This window comes from Electrophorus electricus, chromosome 6, assembly GCF_041902795.1.
Source record: "Electrophorus electricus isolate QZ-2024a chromosome 6, ASM4190279v1, whole genome shotgun sequence".
Lineage (NCBI taxonomy): Eukaryota > Metazoa > Chordata > Actinopteri > Gymnotiformes > Gymnotidae > Electrophorus > Electrophorus electricus.
In genome coordinates this window covers 4,086,567-4,105,922 of record NC_137502.1, presented here as the reverse complement: position 1 = coordinate 4,105,922, position 19,356 = coordinate 4,086,567, and the positions used below count along the sequence as shown (strand labels likewise).

At 39.3% G+C, this 19,356-nt stretch overlaps 2 protein-coding genes across 2 annotated transcripts in view; both read left to right on the top strand.

Annotated features, from left to right (window-relative positions):
- The window catches only part of fkbp16 (FKBP prolyl isomerase 16), a 35,342-nt gene extending 22,040 nt beyond the window's left edge, over positions 1-13,302 (top strand). The window contains 4 exon segments of the mRNA XM_035525451.2: positions 8,216-8,433; positions 9,967-10,064; positions 12,973-13,104; positions 13,210-13,302. Of these exon segments, the coding sequence (XP_035381344.1) occupies positions 8,216-8,433; positions 9,967-10,064; positions 12,973-13,104; positions 13,210-13,302 (541 nt within the window).
- Positions 13,303-15,372: 2,070 nt separating this feature from the next.
- On the top strand, positions 15,373-18,470 carry serf2a (small EDRK-rich factor 2a). Its single transcript, XM_027004600.3, has 3 exons — positions 15,373-15,529; positions 16,143-16,251; positions 16,818-18,470. Exons 1-3 carry the CDS (start codon positions 15,523-15,525, stop codon positions 16,882-16,884), a joined length of 183 nt encoding a protein of 60 aa, XP_026860401.1. The 5' UTR covers positions 15,373-15,522; the 3' UTR covers positions 16,885-18,470.
- Positions 18,471-19,356: the final 886 nt, after the last annotated feature.

Below are 19,356 nucleotides of genomic sequence, written 5' to 3'. Positions count from 1 at the left end.
GCTCAGACCCCAAACCTTTATGGGCTCACATGATAAAACCGGCACTAACGTAAAAGGTGTAATGCATTTATTGCTGCACCAAGCCAACTGACCCCCCATTAGACATCATAGTCTACTCATCAGGCTGAATGGATGGCATTGGGGTGGATGCATTGACCAGGCACAGGAAGTACTTAGCGAGAAACTATACTACTTCTTAGATAAGCGAATGAAGTCACCACTGCAGTGAGGCAGTCCCCACAGAGATGACACAGAGAGATTAATTTGTACCCTCACTGATCCCCCGCTATATTTTTGGCATCAATTATGTTATCACATAGACGTGTGGGAATAAGCACTATGTCTGGCAGCTTACAATTCTGTTGGTTAATCATGAAAGCATACTTGGTTTGGAATTTAGATATATATTTAAGAATCAGTGAAAAGCTCAGGAAACAATATAAACATTATATATATATATATATATATATATATATATATATATATATATATATATATATATATATATATATATATATATAAAGAATCCTTGGAATGGCTTGTAGAACAACTGTCTCCTCTGGTCTGATGAGAGTCCATTAAGAAATTCAATGTTTGATTATTTATATTACAATAATCAGTAAAAGAAGACTTTAAGATTTCAAATAGGTTTAACAGTCTCAAACTAATAGTTACCTCAATGTAGATCTCAGGTTTAGGACTATATTAACTGAAAACCTTTGGGGTTAGACCATGAACCTGATCTTTGGATGTGACCTGAATGCTGTAGTCTCTTTTAATGGCGTTCCAGAGGTGGTTGTACGTCACCTAAAATTTCCCAACCCTGACACAACATGCGGTCTCCCAGGCCTCTTGGCCAAAGCTTCTGCAGTTGCTATAGTGATGAGACAGAGGGGGCCTGTTTGAGTTTCTGGCACATGGTGGAGGCTGATTTAATGAAGCACTTAGTACATATGCAGCAGTTTCGCAGGAGCAAAGGAGCGAGAGCAAGACTGCAGTCATTGATAATGCTCCAAATGTGGTGTTTGCAAAAGAAAAAAATCTGAACATGCAAAGATCTTGTCAATAGTATCCAGCAAACCCCCAAAGCCTAGAGAGCTACACATTGTCTCATGCACCAGAAGGCCAATCACCAGTGTTCTTTGCTCACTGACCACAGTGGCTCTATTTAAGTCTGAGCAAGGCACATCCAAAAAGGAGGGAGGCAAATGTTTTGTATAGAATTAGAGTAGGCGTGTGTAGCCTCACTGGAGTCTTGTTCTTCATGATGAGTGCTGATAAGTTATGGCCCCGGTCCACAATCTAAAACAGAACCCTTCCGAACATTCAAGCATTGTCTATTTGTTATTTATACTTGTATGCTCAGGGTGCATTGCCTGCTTTCTCTCAGTGGGCTAAAGTGCACTGTGATTGTCCAAGTACAGAGTAATATGTCTACTAGGCTTGGTTAACTAATAATAAAATAAATATTCACATCATATAAGCAATATAAATAATAAAATGCTGGTACAAATTTTTCCCATGGTCAGTCCTGAATAAACAAAGACTTTAACATTAGAATTAAATGAAACTTGAACATTTGACTATGGACTGAATTATACTTCAAACGCCATTTTATTTATTGACTTGTTTCTTTATTTTTGGGTGGGGGGAATGTAAGAGCAGAAACCATATCAAAGAATAGGTTGAAACAACTATTAAGTGTTGGGGTCTTGTTCCTTCAAAAAACCTTACACTATTGCATTGCCAAACCTTGTTCAGCCCTTTGATGGAAGTACTGACCATGAGCTGGCAAAGTTAAGTTTCATTGAGGACACTTGGATGACAATAGTGTGGAAAGTTCTACAGTGTTCCAGACCATTCCAGACCTCCTGCTCAGTTGAGGCCCCTTTGATTCTTAATCAGCCCCAGAAGACTCATGATATCTGAAGGCCTGAACATAGCTACTTTACTGTTACCGCTCTTCCTGCTACCAACATTCCTCCTGTCTCAAGTCCCAAAGGCTTTGTAAAATACTCGAGTTCAGTGTTGGTTGGAGAATGTTTTAGCCAGGAAACTACACTGTACTTGATCTGGACCTTGGACACCACAAGGGCTTTTCTAATGGGCATTGTTAAATGAGCAAAGAAACCATTTGTTAAAGTTTTTGGATACATAATTGGCAGTAAGAGAGGTGTTCCTTAATTGAGCCAGCTGAGTACTGGTACTAAAGAACTGTGTGTTAGAACTGACAGCCTCAGCTATACTCCTCCTGTACCTCACCTGAAACAGGAGTTAGAATGTTAGCAAAGTCAAGATTTTATTGCCAGGGAGCATAGGTACTGTCAAACTGATAAATATATGTTAGTCTGGGTCAGAGTATCTTCTATAGTTGCAAATGGAAATCCTCAAAAAAAAAAAAAAAAAAGAACAGAAAGTGAGTGTAAAAATCTGTACCTGACAGCCAGGAGTATGTTTATGGAGCACAGTTACCGAGTTGCTCCCTATTTCTAATGAACTGAATGGTGTCTACAGTATGTGAATAACATTCAGCTCATCTGCCATATAGGTATCACCTTGTGTATGAGACAGAGAGAGCAAATGTGTTGGCACATGTGACAGTAGCTCCCAGTTTCTTACAAAAGCCACATCTGTCTTAAACAAAGGCATCAGTGGGCTGTCGTGATGTGCGTTAATTAGAAAATGACTCATACGGCTAAAACGCCACTTGGTAGTTACCTCTGTGGAAAAAAAGAAAAGACACAAGGGTGAGTGGGGCCATTGTTCAAGCAGAGCATGCTTCTTTGACAGTGAGAGCAGAAGAGGGCCAGTTGCACCTCAGCACTGAAGCACTACAAGATATATGACAGTTGCTGCTAAAGCTAGTTTTCTGATGGTCCACTGTGGTGTGATTAAAAGACTTCATAGATCCATATGTCCATAAATATGCCTGTAAATGCATTGTGCATTCTTTTTTTCTTGAAAAGAAAATTGAATGGCACAATGTCACATAAAGTATTGTCTTCTTAATCACAGATTAAGGAAATTCTCAGGCTTAATGACAGAACTGTGCTTTGTTATATAGACATGAGATGTGATGTGCAAGTTCATTGTGATGATTCCTCCAAAAAAGAGCATATATGCAATACTGCTCTAAACCAGCTCAAATGGTCGTTTTGGAGTAGAATCTATCCTTCATAAATAAACCTGTAAAGATACCAGGATAATTTTTGTTTTCTTCTGAACTGATGGAAATGTACTTTAACATTTAAAAAAAATGTTTCTTGGTCCTTCCAGGTAGACCCACATGCAAACTGTACTGGTAATGGTATAGGAGAAGCAAATTAGCTCGATAGCAAGAGATAGAGAAAGATAGAGGAAGAGCAAGTTCTCGCTTACCCTGCCAAAACAGCTGGGTGTCCATATCAATCACCAGCTGGCCTTTTCACTGCATGGCTCGTGTTTCTCATTGCACAATATGTGCAATGATAAAGGGATCAAACCAGTAAAGGTCTGTTTGCGAGCACAGAAATATGAAGGTCAGATGAACCAAGACAGGCTTAATGAACAGCCTTAGTCTCGATGGATGCCCTCCGACCAGCAAGCTGTAATGGACACCTTCAGGAAGATCTTACGCGGGGCATGACTCCACTTGCCCCAAAAGTATAGTAATCTATCTTATTGAATCATGCACTCTCATTGCCTTCCCTCTCTTCATGCTGGAACTCCAAATAAGAGGTTTGGCTCTTTGTGAAATCCAAGTAGGAGATAAAAGTAGAGGTAGCTCTGCATGGGTCAGAAGCATCAGACCGAGGTCATTGCAGAAATAAACAAGTTGCTCTGCTGTAGTTAATCCCTGTTCACTGGGTGGGGATAGAGATCTGTTTACAGTGACTTGACTTGGGGCCATAATATATGAGGTAACTTTGCCTCAGCTATAGAATAATGGAAGACACTGTCATTTCTTGGATCCACCACCGTAGAGACAGGGTGCAAATAAGACATTTATGGTGTGTGGTACCGAGACTGTTCAAAGAATTGTCCATTTATGAACCCATGAACAATCTCAAAACATTCAGTATTTCTAAAGTCAACAAAAGAACAGCATGTGAGTGTAAAAATATGTACAGGGAAGCCTGAAGTACAGGAGCACAGTTACAGAGTCGCTGCTCTTTTCTTTTCATACTCAATAAGTCATGACGTTGCTAAATGACAAACAATAATAAATCTGACCAAACAGATCCCATCCAGGTTTATTGTGGGTTACTGATATGCACTGGGGTAATCACATCTCGTGTTCTCTTTGCTGAGCCGAGTACGTGTGTGTTTGTGTATAACTGTGTGTCCGAACCGTGTCCAGTCTCCATCTGTCTGCATGGACACTTTGCCCCAATTCCACAGTGAGAAAATTAAATGTAACAAAATTTCAAGTGGATAAAAGGCTTTAATTCCAACAATGCAGCCAGAAGCACAGCATTATCCAAACAACTCTGCATTATCAAACATCTCTGCCTCATATCAAACATACTCTCCCACTGCAATGTCATGTACCCTAAGTTAAAATAAGCAGAAAATTTATTAATGCATCAAATTGTTTAGGTAAATTATATTATGGATGTATGTATGGGTATACAGGAAAATAATGCTCAGCATTAAGTTATGCACTGCATTACATGTGTTTATTTACTGATATGTCTGGGATAGCACACATTATGTAATTCTGTCTGCCAGAGTGCTGATGACATACAAGAAATGATAAGGAAGTCCAGGGTTGATTTTAAATAGCTACTATTGGACTTCAATAGCTTTTTTGAATAGAAGCACAGAATTAGATTTTAGAATATTTCATTTAAACTGTGGAGTAAAACTGTACAATCAGCCTTATTGGACAGTTTAAGCACCACCATTTAAAAATGTTCTACAGTTACTAAAGTACTCAGAAAAGTAACTAAAGTAATAACTAAAATAATTAACAACCAATATAACTCCTTTCTACAAATTCTTAAAAGTTCTTCACTGGAGGTGCCCTAATCCAACTTGAGACATGGTAAATGGACATTTACATTCCCAGCCTGAACTTATTAATATGCTTTCTGTGGAAACGAGTGGACCACACAGGGACCACAGAGACAGTGCATGTGTCATATTGCACAATGAGGGGATGGGTAGCAGGCTCAGGAAGCAATGCTGTTTCATTCTTCTCTGGTCAAATACTCCACCAAAGTTAGTAACAGATCAGGCAAAACATTCAAAATTATTTATATGAATGCTATGTTTTAAATTTAAAATTCGACTCTTCTGATCTTGTTACTTTCCAGAGAAATGGGCAGTTATAGAACTTCTTTGCTTCATTGCTTGCATAGCTGATGAAGTACCTCTGTGCGAAGCTTCCTGTTTCTCTGAAACACTGCAGTGTATTTCACTACAATTTTGAAGATCACTACATCTTTTACTATTGTACACTGCAATTACTACCTAGAATCTTCTTCACAAATGCAATATTTGAGATAAGAAAATGTAAAGTTTCTCTGTAATTGTATGTGTAGCGTTCTTAGTTATCCAGCTGTGAAAATGTTCAGAGTTCATTAAAAGCAGATATAACCTTACATGCAACCACAGCTGCTCACAATGATATTAAATTCATTTGATATTTACCCAACTACTGAGTCTCTGCCTGCCTCTCTATCTAACTCGATCAAGTTAAGCAAGGCCTGATCGGTCTCTTGGAAACCACACACACACACACACACACACACACACACACACACACACACACACACACACACACAGAGAGAAACATCCACAGTCTCCCTCAGAGGGACACATGATTACTGATAATGTTTCTTTTCTGCCTTGTGGGTCCATGGAGGTCAGCATATCTGCTGAACTGTCTTTTGAGATATTGTGCTGCAGCCACTGCTAAGGCACAGCTGTACGGTGTCCAGTTTCATTTAGAACAGCTTGGGATAGCCCTCAGACCTCAGCTCTCCTACTGAGGTTGATATTAAGACTCCAATTTACAGCAGCACTGCATGCTGCACTGAGATGGGCACAGCTGTGCAAACAAGCCTGCTTGGCCTGCCTAACACCACACTGGGACTCGTAACAGACTGACTGCAGCTTTACATTGGATTTAGTCTTGTGTCAAAGCCCAGTGATTTGCTGACATATGTATCTAAAATGTCAACACCATACTTATAACAATTACCATGCATTGTGGAATCCACTGGGCTCCTTCTGTTACTTAGATATGTAGTCAATAATACCTATGGGAAGTCATGTGATTAAACACTGGCAGTGTCTGACCAAGATTAGCTTCATCTCACTGGAAAGCTAGTATATGTACCAGGATCAATGGGAACCTCTTATAAGCAGTCATGTCTGTTGTGTTCCCACACATTGTTTCAGAGCTAATTTATGGACCTAGCCATTAAAAACAAAACAAAACAAACCTCACTATTCACACAAAGAAAATAAGTGACAATGCCAATACAGGCTTCTTGAGGCACAGGAGCACAATCTGACTCGAGGACTGTTAAATCAGTCGCGACAAGGAAAAAGATCAGCGAGAGCTAGGCAGCTTGTGCAATGGCCATAAGGGCTGTGGAAGGGCAGGTAATCAGTTACAAAACACTGGATTGCTCATGCAGGGAGCCATTATGTCATCCTTGTCATGGCTCAAGAGTATTGGCAGGCATGCTGATGCCCTGAGAGAGCACTGTGGAAATGATAGATTGAACCATCCAAGAGGTAAGAGGAACGTATAGCGCTCACAGCAGGGGGAATTAAAGTGATGATATTGCATTGGTATTCAGGACGGCCTGAATATGTTTATTTTTAGTACAGCATGAAGGAAAAGAAGGATTAATGGCTTCTCAAATATTTTACATAGCAGCCCTTACCTCAAATCATTGAAATGATATGTGCCTTTGTTTTGGTATTAGCTGTCCTATTGTGGAAAGCTTGTCAACACACACACAAAAGGTGATGACTTCAAGCAACCTGCCTCTGATTGTAAAATGCCAAATGTTACATTTCCACTCTTCTACCGCACTCCTCTACTCTGTTTCACCTAAAGGCAAATCAAGGTTAGAAAAAAAAAAAAACCTAGCAGAAACAAGTTAGCATCTCCATGATGCTAAACATTATTTGCATAGCACTAGGTGGCACACACTGGTTAGTGACATTAGCATCTGGGGAAAAGTGTTAGTTTAATATCAGTGAGCCCTAAGCCCATTGTGATGCTCCGTTTCTCCCCTAACATACAAGCCACAGCCTGCCAGAGCAGATGGTCTTCTTATGAAGCCGGTGCCAGCAACTGAGTTCAGAGCTGGGAGAAGTAAGGACAGCAAACACACACACATGCACATGCACTGCACACAAGCTCTTTCCCTCCAAGCAAGTCACAGGCTACCAGAGTTCATATAAAAGTTCAGCCTGGATTATGTGTGCTTAAATTGTGTTGTTGGGTTTTTTTTTTTGGTTTTTTTTTGGTTTTTTTGTAATTTACCTTATCTGGAAATGGCTCTATTTTTACTGTGTCATTTGACTGGACAGTTTTGTCTCCTCACCCTACTTTTTTTCAGAGCTGACAATCTTCAATCAAGCTAATCATGTACAGATTATCTGGTCTACACCACATCCTCATATAGGTTTGTCAAAAGGACGTTATAACCAAAAATGTATATATTATTTTATATATATATATATATATATATATATATATATATATATATATATATATATATATATATATATATATATATATATATGTACATATTTTCAGCCTTAGCCCTACCCACCATATTGTGTATACATATGCACACACCCAACTGCAAAGAGAAAAATCACAGACTTCTCCTAAAAGCTCATGGTACTGAAAAGAGAAGACACACACACAAGCATTCACACACACATCAACACAAACACAATCAGAAACAGCTGAGGACACCACAAAGCTTAAACTCTTGCTAAAGAAACTGCAGTATGAAATAAACATGGCAGCAGTTTAAATAAGAGTTTGAACTGGCAAGTAACAAATACAGCCTGTGTTGTTTGAAGTAGCACAGATATATTTAATAAGTCACTGCAGGACATAGTGATGCAGACAGCATTTCCTGAGAACAGCCAATAGAGATTCTGATGAAAAGATAGCTGTGGATTGAGGCAATCTGAATATTTCCAATGAAACTAATGTATATATGGATGTGTGTGTGTGTGTGTTTATCTATGACAGAGAGCCTGATATACCAGCCTGGTCACCAATCCTGTAGCAGCTGCAGCTTTTAGAAATCAGAGACAAACCAAATCCTTCAGCTCTCTCCATTGCTGACCGGATACACACTGGCAACCAGAAACGTGAACGAGGCAACTTCTTCTTCCAGACGGCTGAGTACAGTTTGGCGGTGCGGGCCTACCACATGGCCTTGGATGTGCTCCCCACGTGCACACAGGGTAATACTGACTGAGCTCTCTTCAAAACCTTCCCTTACCTGCTCAGTCGAATGCAGGCACACAAATATACATTAACATGGAGAATAAACATGTACCAACACATGCATGTACACAAAAGAAAACAGGATCCTGAATGTTCTGTCAGGGTTTGCCCCTTGATATACATTTAATAATTTAGTCCCCCCCCAAAAAAACCTTTAGATACAAAAGAATACAAAAGATCTTCTTTACTTCACACTCTGACACCATTCAAGATAAGCAGTCTGCTAGCCCACCTGAACAATAATGTCATCCAAATGCTCAGTCACGTCTGCAAGATGTGTGTAATGTTCTTATTAGAGCTTTGGCTGATCAAGTGTAATGAATCTACATGTTATTTCCACCTTCTTAATCATGCTAATTGCTGGGGAAGCCGCTTCGACCTCAAGAGGAACGTTTGACAGTAATGAGAGAGTGAAGTGCAGGGCACCGTTTCACAGCGGACACTAAAAATGACCACATGCATATATACAGAAAAATAATCCATCTTCTCCACGGTCCTCACAAGCATAGTGGAGTAGGCTTTTGCTACATTTTCTGTGGACTAATTTAGTCATATACACAAAAGAAATGAATAGTATTATTAAAAACTTATTGTGGAGAATATGGACATAGGAATACCAATTCCTGCTAACTTATCCAACTCTTAAGTGAGGTCATTTTTAAATGAATAAATCAAAATAATATGTATTATTAATAACACCCCTAGCCTTCTACCAGAGGAGTTTGAGGGTACATTGCAATATTTTCGCTATTACTGTGCTCTTCTGGACTGAGATTGATGGTGTCATTTCTAGGATCTGTTGTAGCCAGTCGTCCAGCTTAAGGGTCACAGCCCCAAGTGCCCCTATCACCACTAGGACAACCTTGGTGTTATCCTTCCACACTCATTCTTTTTGTTCTTTAATTCTCTGGCATTTGTCTGACTTTCGAGATTCCTTCCTTTGAATGTTTCCATTTCTTGGGACTGCCACTATTACCACTGCTCTTTTCTGCATCTTATCTACTATCACAATGTCTGGTTGGTTTACCACTACTGTCTGGATTTGGATGCCCCACATCATCATCTGAGATAAAATTGTTAAACAAACAAATAAAAAAATCATAGCCTTTCTCCTCATTTTGCTCATCCTAACCAAGGGTAACAATAATTCGGAAGACCTTAGTTGAAATATGTCAAATTAGTGCAGTGAAGGGGTATGCCTGCTGGGTGTTTTTCAGAGGATGAGTACTGATCAAGAATTTGGATAAAGCACTGTGGAGGGAGGAGGGAGATTCCGGATCAGTACTTACTGTGGAATGCTATACACAAAAGCAATGGTCCTACATTTATTTCAAACTTCCATGAATAGATGTGTTTGCCTGCATTATATGTGGACCAGTAGTAAAGCTAATCTGTTAGTCTAGATACACTCTGTATCTCTCAAAACTATCTTGGGTGGGGATGCATTAAAAAGGAGTTTTCCAGCCAACTCTATAGATATTACTAAAGAGGAGTTTTTAAATGCCTGCAGCATCTGTCAGACAACGGTAAATATGAGGAAGCAATGGAAACACTGAAGAAGGCCTTAAAACTGGAACCGTCTACTAAGGTGAGAATTTATCTTCTCACCTTACTTTTCAGACCTGCTGGTAACCTACAGTTTCCTGGTTCAGGCAAGGTCTCAACAGTATACAAACACCCAGCCTATAGAGCAAATGTCTAAACCCTAAAGAGCAAATGTCTAAACTCTAAAGAGCAAATGTCTAAACTCTAAAGCGCAAACATCTAAACTGTAAAGAGCAAACATCTAAACTCTAAAGAGCAAATGTCTAAACCCTAAAGAGCAAACATCTAAACTCTAAAGAGCAAGCGTCTAAACTCAATGCCAGATACCTATCATGCAATAAGTGCTCTTTAATTAATGCTGTGAGCTCATGTAGTGAAATATTCATGATTCTGTTTACATAAAATTTTCATTAGCAGGAGCTATTTTCAACATGCCATTTAAAAGGGGCCTTGAATTAAAGAGTGAGTCATAGCTCATTCAGTGCTGGTGGATTATTCCACCTTTGCATGACCAGGACCAAACAGGTAACAAAAATCAAACTCCCTAGCCAGCAAGATTTGAATTTTGCAGCACTACCGAAAGCAGAATTTCATTCAAAATGATAACACAGCTAACAATGAGTAAAAGCCAATGGGAGCCTGTTCGCATAAACTCATTTTACTACATTGCCTTCTATCAGACTTTAATCATCTATAGCAAGTTCAGCACTTTAAAGTGTAATATTCCTTTAACTAGAGCAGGAAAATGTCATAAGTATCACAATGCATCAAAGCATGGACTGGCTTTCAGACTGGCCTGGGCAGAACTGTTCAGAGGACAGCTTTTTTTTTTTCAATACTTTGGTACATGGCTTGTTTACAACACACTTAAACATTCCAGATGAGTGCTCTCTGAGATCAAAAAAATGTCCTTGGATTTCAGACACTGAGTAGGTAGTACAAATGTTAATGTTTTCCCCAATGTGGATTAGTTATGAAAACATCAAAAGAAAATAGTTATTCGGGCACTGTATACATATTGTTAGACTGTAATGATGGGTAATAACGTGGGCTTGTGTTAGGTTTCCACTGACAGCGCCAAAGCCTGTCCTAACATGCCTATTTATCTAGCATAGCCTGCTAAATCCTCAGTGCAGCCACAGAGATTAGAATTGTCTAGAGCCATTGCATACACATATGTGTGCACACACATACACACAGCCCCATTCTGGTGCTGCTAAGGGGTGAATCAATGCTGTATACCAGAACTGTGTTTTAAGGAATGACCATTTCAGGGCAAACATACAGAAGGATACAGACTGCTGACACTGCATGACGCAGTTCTATTTTGATCAAAGTTCACACTGAAGTAGAATTGCATGAAATAATGTCCTTGGCAATGCTTCTCAACAGACCACTTAGTCTTTTTGTTCAGACACTTTAAAATTATCCTGAAGCACTTAATATGCTTGTGGAATCTTCTCCCCTCAACACCTTTCTCTTGCCAGAATCCTTATTAAAAGCTCCAGGAAAGACCTCATTTAAACAAATGAACTTGAAAAGGGTGAGGTTGTTGGGCGTCCTCAGCTCCCCTCCCGCCCTGCGCAGACCCACTCCACACAGTCACTGTGGTGGCGAATTGGCCATGTCTAGACAAAACTGAAATAGCTGCTGTTGCTCTAATGGCAGCCTTGTCTGTATGGCATGAAAAAAGTACAAGAGAGAGAGAGAGCGAGAGAGAGAGAGAGAGAGAGAGAGAGAGAGAGAGAGAGAGAGCAAAAGGGAGAGGGAGAAACAGAAAGAAAAATAAACTTTCCTCAGAGAGGAACTCATCACAACAAATGCTGCAACCAACCAGTTTCTGGAACAGAGAAAGCAACCTGAAATATGTAGTGTTTTTATATAGTACTAGCATGCTGTCTTGAAGCAACTGGTATGTTTACATGTTCTTTGAAAAGCTGGTCTTAGTGATATTTTGAGCCATGTGTACGCAACACTATTTCTGAATCCACACCCATTAAATTATTTTACTGCATGCAGCTTCCAAAACTAGCCTAGGCTTTCAGTGCCTTGTGTGACTTACAAGCAAACAAAGCACCAGCAGTTAGAAGAAACATTGGCAATGGCCATCATGACAATTGCAACATCAAAATCAACAGGTGATAAAACAATTCTGACTAAAGACAGCATAACTCTATCATAAAGGAGATATTAAATGCATTAGACCCAACAGTAACCCATCTGCTAGAATGACCTTGCTCTTTGAAAATGCTTTAAAAATCCTGTTGCAGAACTATAAAGCCACTTTGCAGTAAATGGCAGTAGTCAACAATAACATTTTTAGCCTTAACTGTTATCATTATTCAGCTTTATTAATATAATAGGAGATTTCTCTGAACTCAGAGCTGATACACTGTGTCTTTTAGTCAGGTTTATAAAAGTATTTAGCATATTACAATGTTTAGCTGTTGAAAAATGAGTCAGAGGCTGGAACTTTTGCCATGCTTTTGCCATAATCTATAAAATGATTAGTGGTGTGTGCTGCCACCTTCTGGGGATTAATAAAAAGTACAATAATAGGCTGATGTTCTGTTCTGCAGAGAGCACAAGTTATAAAGGTTGAAATGGTCTGTAGCAGAGGTATGTAGAGATAATCTGCTCTGGAACTGGAATATAAAATTTGGTCATATGTTTTATATTCACTGGTAGTTGATCTAAGACATACAATGCAGGTATTCAAATCATATACTTATGTTCTTAAAGTTAAAGGGTCTAGGGTCTAGAGTCCCTTCTGTTACATAGGAATAAAGTGTGATGACAAAGTGGCTAGACAGATGCATGAAATGTTCAGTTAAGTAATTAAGAAAAAATTATTCCAAAATCCAGGAACAGAAATGAGATTCAATGTCTTGAGTGGAACAGATCTAAATGAGCTAACAGATCCACTTTTATCATTTATTTTTGCTCCACAGGCTATACATGCTGAGCTATCAAAGCTGGTCAAATGACAAGCAGGGGTCAGTGAGATGTGGAATCCAAAACCTGCACAGCTCCTCTGGGATATCACAGCACCCTTCGTGAAACCAACAAAAAAGAAGTTCATCGTAAGCATTGACTGCTACTCACCTGTAAAGGGGGCTAAACAAAACGGTGCCAAAACTAATGTATTTCTCTTTTTTTCCTCATTCTGCTCTTTCATGTCATCTCAGGGTATCTCGTGGAAGCTGCTGTTTGGTGCTCTGGCAGTATTTGGTCCTCTGTTCGGTGCTCTCGCCTCAGCAGTCCTGACCACAAGAAACTAACTTTCTTGAAAACAATCGGAAGGGCCTTGAATGAATATCGACAGAACAGCAATAACAATGAAGAGAGAGGGAAAGGGCACTAAAGTATTTCAATTATTGCTTCATATCAGTAACAGTATAATGCAGTATAGTATAGTATAGTATAGTATAATATAGTATAGTATAGTACAATGCATATGCAAACATTATACATAAACCTTGCCATAATAATGAATATTATGTGCATAATGTTTTTAATAATCATTTTTGGATTTGTTTTCCATTTGTCACTGACCTAGAAAAGCAGACAACCCTGTTTAGAAGAAAACCTTAGACTAGAAGAGTTTCTTAATAGCATGATTAGCACAATCCTATACTAAACTCTTGTCCTAGAGTACAGAAGGTCATCAAATTTAGTGACATCCAAACTTCAACACACCAAGTAAATATGGTAATTAACAGGGAAATCACCAAACTGTGCTGGCATCTGGGCCTTGGGGACCAGAGTTTGGCATCTCTGATTTAGGAGATGTTATGATCAGCTGTAAGAGTGGACATGGACACATGCTCTACTTTCAAGTTTCAAGTTTGGTTTATTTGTCACGTACATAGTCATACACGGTATAACTCGCAGTGAAATGGTTTGAGAGTGCTCTGTCCAAACTGAGGGAAAAGAACAGGGGTACATAAGGAAATATATATATATATATATATATATATATATATATATATATATATGTATGTACAACATATGTATAATATGTATATATACACAATGTACAAATGGATATGTGGATATATGTGTATGTACACAATGTACAGTGCCATCTTACAAATTTACAGATTTACAGTCACATGGTGGTGGTGGTCCCCACAGTTCATCAGTTTCCCTGATTCAGGGCCCGAATGGCCTGTGGGAAGAAGATCCTCTTCAGTCTCTCTGTATTGGTCTTCAGGGATTGAAAGCGCTTCCCTGACCTCAACAGAGAGAAGAGCCTATTGTTGGGATGGGTGGGGTCCTTAACAGTCCTCCTGGCCTTGGTCTGGCACCGCTTGATGGTCTGCAGGTCAGGAAGTTCCGTATGAGTGATGCCCTCTGCTGAACGCAGCACCCTTTGGAGTGCTTGTCTGTCCTGCTTGGTGCTGTTCCCAAACCAGACTGTGATGTTCCCCGTGAGGATACTCTCGATAGTGCAGGTGTAGAACTTCCGCAGTACCTTGGAGGGGGGTCTTAAGTCTCTTAGGCGTCTGAGGTGGAAAAGACGCTGACGAGCCTTCTTTGCCAGGGAGTTGGTGTGGCGGGACCAGGACAGGTCCTGTGAGATGTGAACTCCAAGGTACCTGAAACTATCTACTCTCTCCACCGTGGTTCCATTGATCCTCACACTGATCCTGCATTCCACATTCCACACTACTTTACTCAGTTCTAGCTTTACATGAAAATTCTAAATTCGCTGACTAATGCAGTTTAAAATTTACTTTAAAAGTCCATCCAAAATAATATATAATTTCAATTACATACCAATCCAGTGTATGACGTTTAATCTCACAATGAATGTATACTGTTTTAAGTAAAATGTAGGATGACTCATGCAGCATTATATATTTTGATTTAAAGGTGGATTATGGAATTTTATTATGAGAAATTTCTGAAATGTATTTTTGCACTAATTTGTATCTTTTCAAATAAAGGTATACGGTGGAGTGATTTATATTATTTATATTATTGATTTTGCTAATAATTGTTTTTTATTTATTGATTGCCTCCTTTTTAGGTGTTAACTATGTGTGTTTGTATTTTTAAGTAATGTGTATTCACTGGGAAACATAATTTCGTTGCATAATGTCCAATGACAATTAAAGGCATTTTTATTTGTTTTGATAGGTAAATAGATGTATAGAGCCTTATATCTGAAATTTATCCACAAAAAAACTAAAGGACCATTCGAGGAACGTAAATGCCACACCAGCTCGAGAACATTCAGTCTGGGCACGTTCCATTGTGGCTGTGTACAAGGTTGGAGAAAAACGACCAATGAAAGCGCGGAAAACACTCGGCGTCGACGTATTCCCGCCAATCGCGTTTCGCGCGTGTAGGACATATTTCTCGCGAGGGGCTGGTTTGATGTCAGTTTCTGGAGGAGATTTGACGATCAAAAGCAACGTGAACGGTTTTTTTCGGGGGGAAAAGAGCGGCCCTTTGGGTGAGCTTATCTGGAAACAAGGCGGTGTTTATCAAAAATGACAAGTGAGTATGCGTGGAATGCCTTTCATGAAAACTCTACTTACTTTGTTAGGCCTTATAACGAGAGAGTCCGGCAGGTCTGTTGTTGACTATCAGCTGACTAGCTAACCGCTAACACTAGCTAAGCTTCTTGCGCTTACCGGTGCATCAACGACACGATTAATCCGAGAAATCGAAGCGGTTATTTTATATTAAAACGTAATAACGATGATGAAATCACCGTCCCAGTTATGTTGAAATTGATCTATGTCCTGTCACCTATGTTTTAGCTTGCTGACATTAGCTGTAGGGTAGAAGGTGGAGACGCCCAGTTGTTTATCTGCTTAACACATATGGGTTCGCTAGCTGGCTATCTCATATTACATGTCACTGATTTTCATACAGTCTGTTACGTGATTCATAACCTGAAATTTAACTGTTGCCGTGTAGCTCACTGGTATGTAACTCGTGCAGTGTCTTGCTTGATGCTAGAAATCGCTTGGCTGGTTAGCTAGCTAGCCAATTCCCTCAGCCCATAGCTATCTGTAGCTAGTTAGCTAGCGTTAGTTAGATACCCATCCAGCTGCCAAGTCAGAGCCCGCTGAATTCAGATTTACTACATCTGTGTTCCTTTTAGGGGGAAATCAGCGTGAACTTGCCCGTCAGAGAAATGCAAAGAAGCAAACCGACATGCACAAGGGCAAAAGAAATGATGATGGGTTGTCTGCTGCTGCTAGGAAGCAAAGGTACAGTAGGTTAAACTAGCTAGCTACTTCGTCGGCAGCAAGTAATATTAATTTCTTATGTTTTATCCAGTAAACAATATAGGATCGTGCAAATGTTGAGGGAGGGCAGTAGCTAGCTGTAGTCTTGAAGAAAGTTCTGAAACTATAACTAGCCAAGTCCAGAATTGGCTGTCGAGGTTGGCCCCGCCCACTGGCAAAAACATAATGGATCTTAGCCATGTTTCATTAGAAAAAATGTATTAGCTGTATTGGTAAACTTATTCAAGTGTTACTTAATCATCTTGGTCTAGTATTGGTATTGTACTGAAATATGAGGTGTGTTTGTGGGTGTGTGAGAAATAAATGTACTTGCACATTTTTATTGATGGATCAAAGTTGTGGACAGTTAAATTCCTTGCAAAGGGCCACCTACAAACATACTTAACCCACCTTTATAGAAACAAACAAAAAAAAGGCTTCAGTAGTTACAGGAAAGTCATCTTTATTAGAACAGATGTCTATATTTTGTCTCTATATTAACTTTTTTGTTTTACCGTTAGTGATACTAGTCTCCCCTTCTTCTGTAGGGATGCAGAGATAATGCAACAGAAGCAAAAAAAGGCAAATGAAAAAGCTGAAGATAAACCCAAATAGCTTCAAAGAGGTCAAAGCAAGCCCGTCACACTCAGATTGTTCTTAGTAAAAGTGTAAGGTTGCATTGGGATTTTCTTTGTTTCCAGAGTACAGTTGTGGACAAAAGTTGAGACTAGTGCACATTTTGGTTTTCACAAAGTTTGCTGCTTTGGTTTTTATGGTGACAATTTGCATTAACTTTAGGTTGTGAAGAGCGATCAGATGAATTGCAATTAATTGCAGAGTCATTCCTTGCCATGAAAATGAACTTGACTGCAAAAATTATTGCCGTTCAGCCCTGCCACAAAATGACCTGCTAACGTCATTTCAGTGATCTCGTTAGCTCAGGAGAAAGTGTTAACGAGGACAAGGCAGCTGATATCACTCTGTCATGCTGATTAGAAGAGCAGATTGGTTGCTTTAAAAGGGTGGTAGTGTTTTGTTTTCTTCTGTTCACCATGGTCACCTCCAAGGAAATGTGTAGTCATCATTGCATTGCATCAAAAGGGGCTTCACAGGCAAGGACATTGCTGCTCATAAGATTGATTTAGGTGCTATCATTTATCGAATCATCAAGAACTTCAAGGAGAGAGGTTCAATTGCAGTGAAGAAGGCTTCAGGGCACCCAAGAAAGTCAAGCAAGCGCCAGGACCATCTCCTAAAGAGGATGCTGCTACGGGATCCGGTCACCACCAGTGCATAGTTTGCTAAGAAATAGCAGAAGGCGGGTGTGAGTGCATCTGCACACTGAGGCGAAGGCCTTTGGAGGATGGCTTGGTGCCAAGAAGGGAAGCAAAGAAGCCACTTCTCTCCAAGAAAATATCAAGGACAGACTAACATTCTGCAGGAAGTATAGGGATTGGACTGCAGAGGACTGGGGTAAAGTTATTTTTTCTGAGGAAGCCCCCTTCAGACTTTGGGACGTCTGGACAAATGATTGTCCGGAGAAGAAAACGGTCAGCGCTACCTTAAGTCCTGTGTCATGCCAACAGTGAGGCATCCTGGGACCATTCATCTCCAGATCTCAAGCTTATTGAGAACCTGTAGTCAGTCCTCAAATAGGGTGGACAAACAAAATCACAGAAACTGTGATCAACTCCAAACACTGATTAGGCAAGTATGGGCTGCCATAAGTCAAGATTTTGCCCTGAAGCTGACCTCCAGCATGCCAAGGTGAATTGCCTTTAAGTCTTAAAGAAGGGTCAACACTGTAAATATTAAGTGTTTGCTATAACTGGATCTACTTGTCAATAAAATGTTAGTAATGAACTGCCTATCACTTATTTCACTATACCATATAAACATCTGACAAAAGGATAAAAAAAAAAAACCTGAGGCAGTGAACTTTTGTGAAAACAAATCAGTCTCAACTTTTTGCCATGACTGTACTTGTATTCTCTGATGGGACATTTTGATGTATGGCTTCATGATGAATCATTTTAAATGTGAATTTAGTTCTATGCTTCACCATGGTCTCACTTTTTGTAATCATTATTTACAATGTAAAATGCAAGAATTACAGATCATGTGGCTTTGAACCATGAACTTGTATTTTTATACTTAATCCATTTACTGTAAATTACTGAATAAACAAACTTCTGAGCTCATATGGATTAGTTTTTTTTGTGCTGAAATGTAATGACACGAGTGTTTTTGTTTGTCTAGCTAAAATCAAGACCCCTACCAAAAAAAGTGATTTTATTGGCATGTTGGTTTAGTGTCAGAGACTGGATGTTTACTACTTTTATTTTTGCATGTAGTGTCTCATACTTGGAGGAGTGAGGTGATTAAAAATACATTTTCCAAGTACCCCTGCATCATACTGATTGCATTTCACTTTAATTTCAAATTTATGAAGTAGGCACAGCATAATGAAATGCTCAGATTGGACTGGTGCCAAATGTGTAAAACTTAGTTCTGGTAAGATGGTTGAGTCATTGATGGGCTAAAATTGTGAATGTTGCAATAAGTTTAGATATTAAAAAAATGTTCATGCTAATTGAAATTTAACAGGGAGCTGATCTTGACTTGCTTTTAGAAAGTGTGCAGTTTCCTTTTGGTTCCTAATGTATGACCATATGTCTAAAACTCAGAATAGGTCATGCAACATGGAAATCAAAAACAAGTTAAACAGCAAATGTGAGATGTACGAAAGGGCAAGTTAGGAGTCCTGGCCTAAAATGCTTTAGTGAAATCTGAAGAAAGATGTTTAAGCAAATATTACCTGACTGTTCTGCTTAGAGGATTGGACCATATGTTCTAACATTAAGTAGCTATTGCTGAATTCTGTGCATTTGAGATGATTACAAATAAGGGTGCTTTCATTAATTATTACATATGAGTTCACAGTTACTTGACAGTTACTGGACTTGATTGGTTAAAACACTCAAAGATGCAGCACTGTAGATGATTAGATCACAACTTAGGATCCCTTTATGTTGAAATTAAATGCAACTTCAATGGGTTTACAAATTAGCTTTCAAGTCAGAAAGG

Bases quoted from the DNA above. Each gene is read 5' to 3' on its own strand.
- serf2a (XM_027004600.3), top strand. The intron at 16,252-16,817 runs GTACAGTAGGTT...CTTCTTCTGTAG, and splicing joins GCTGCTGCTAGGAAGCAAAG to GGATGCAGAGATAATGCAAC.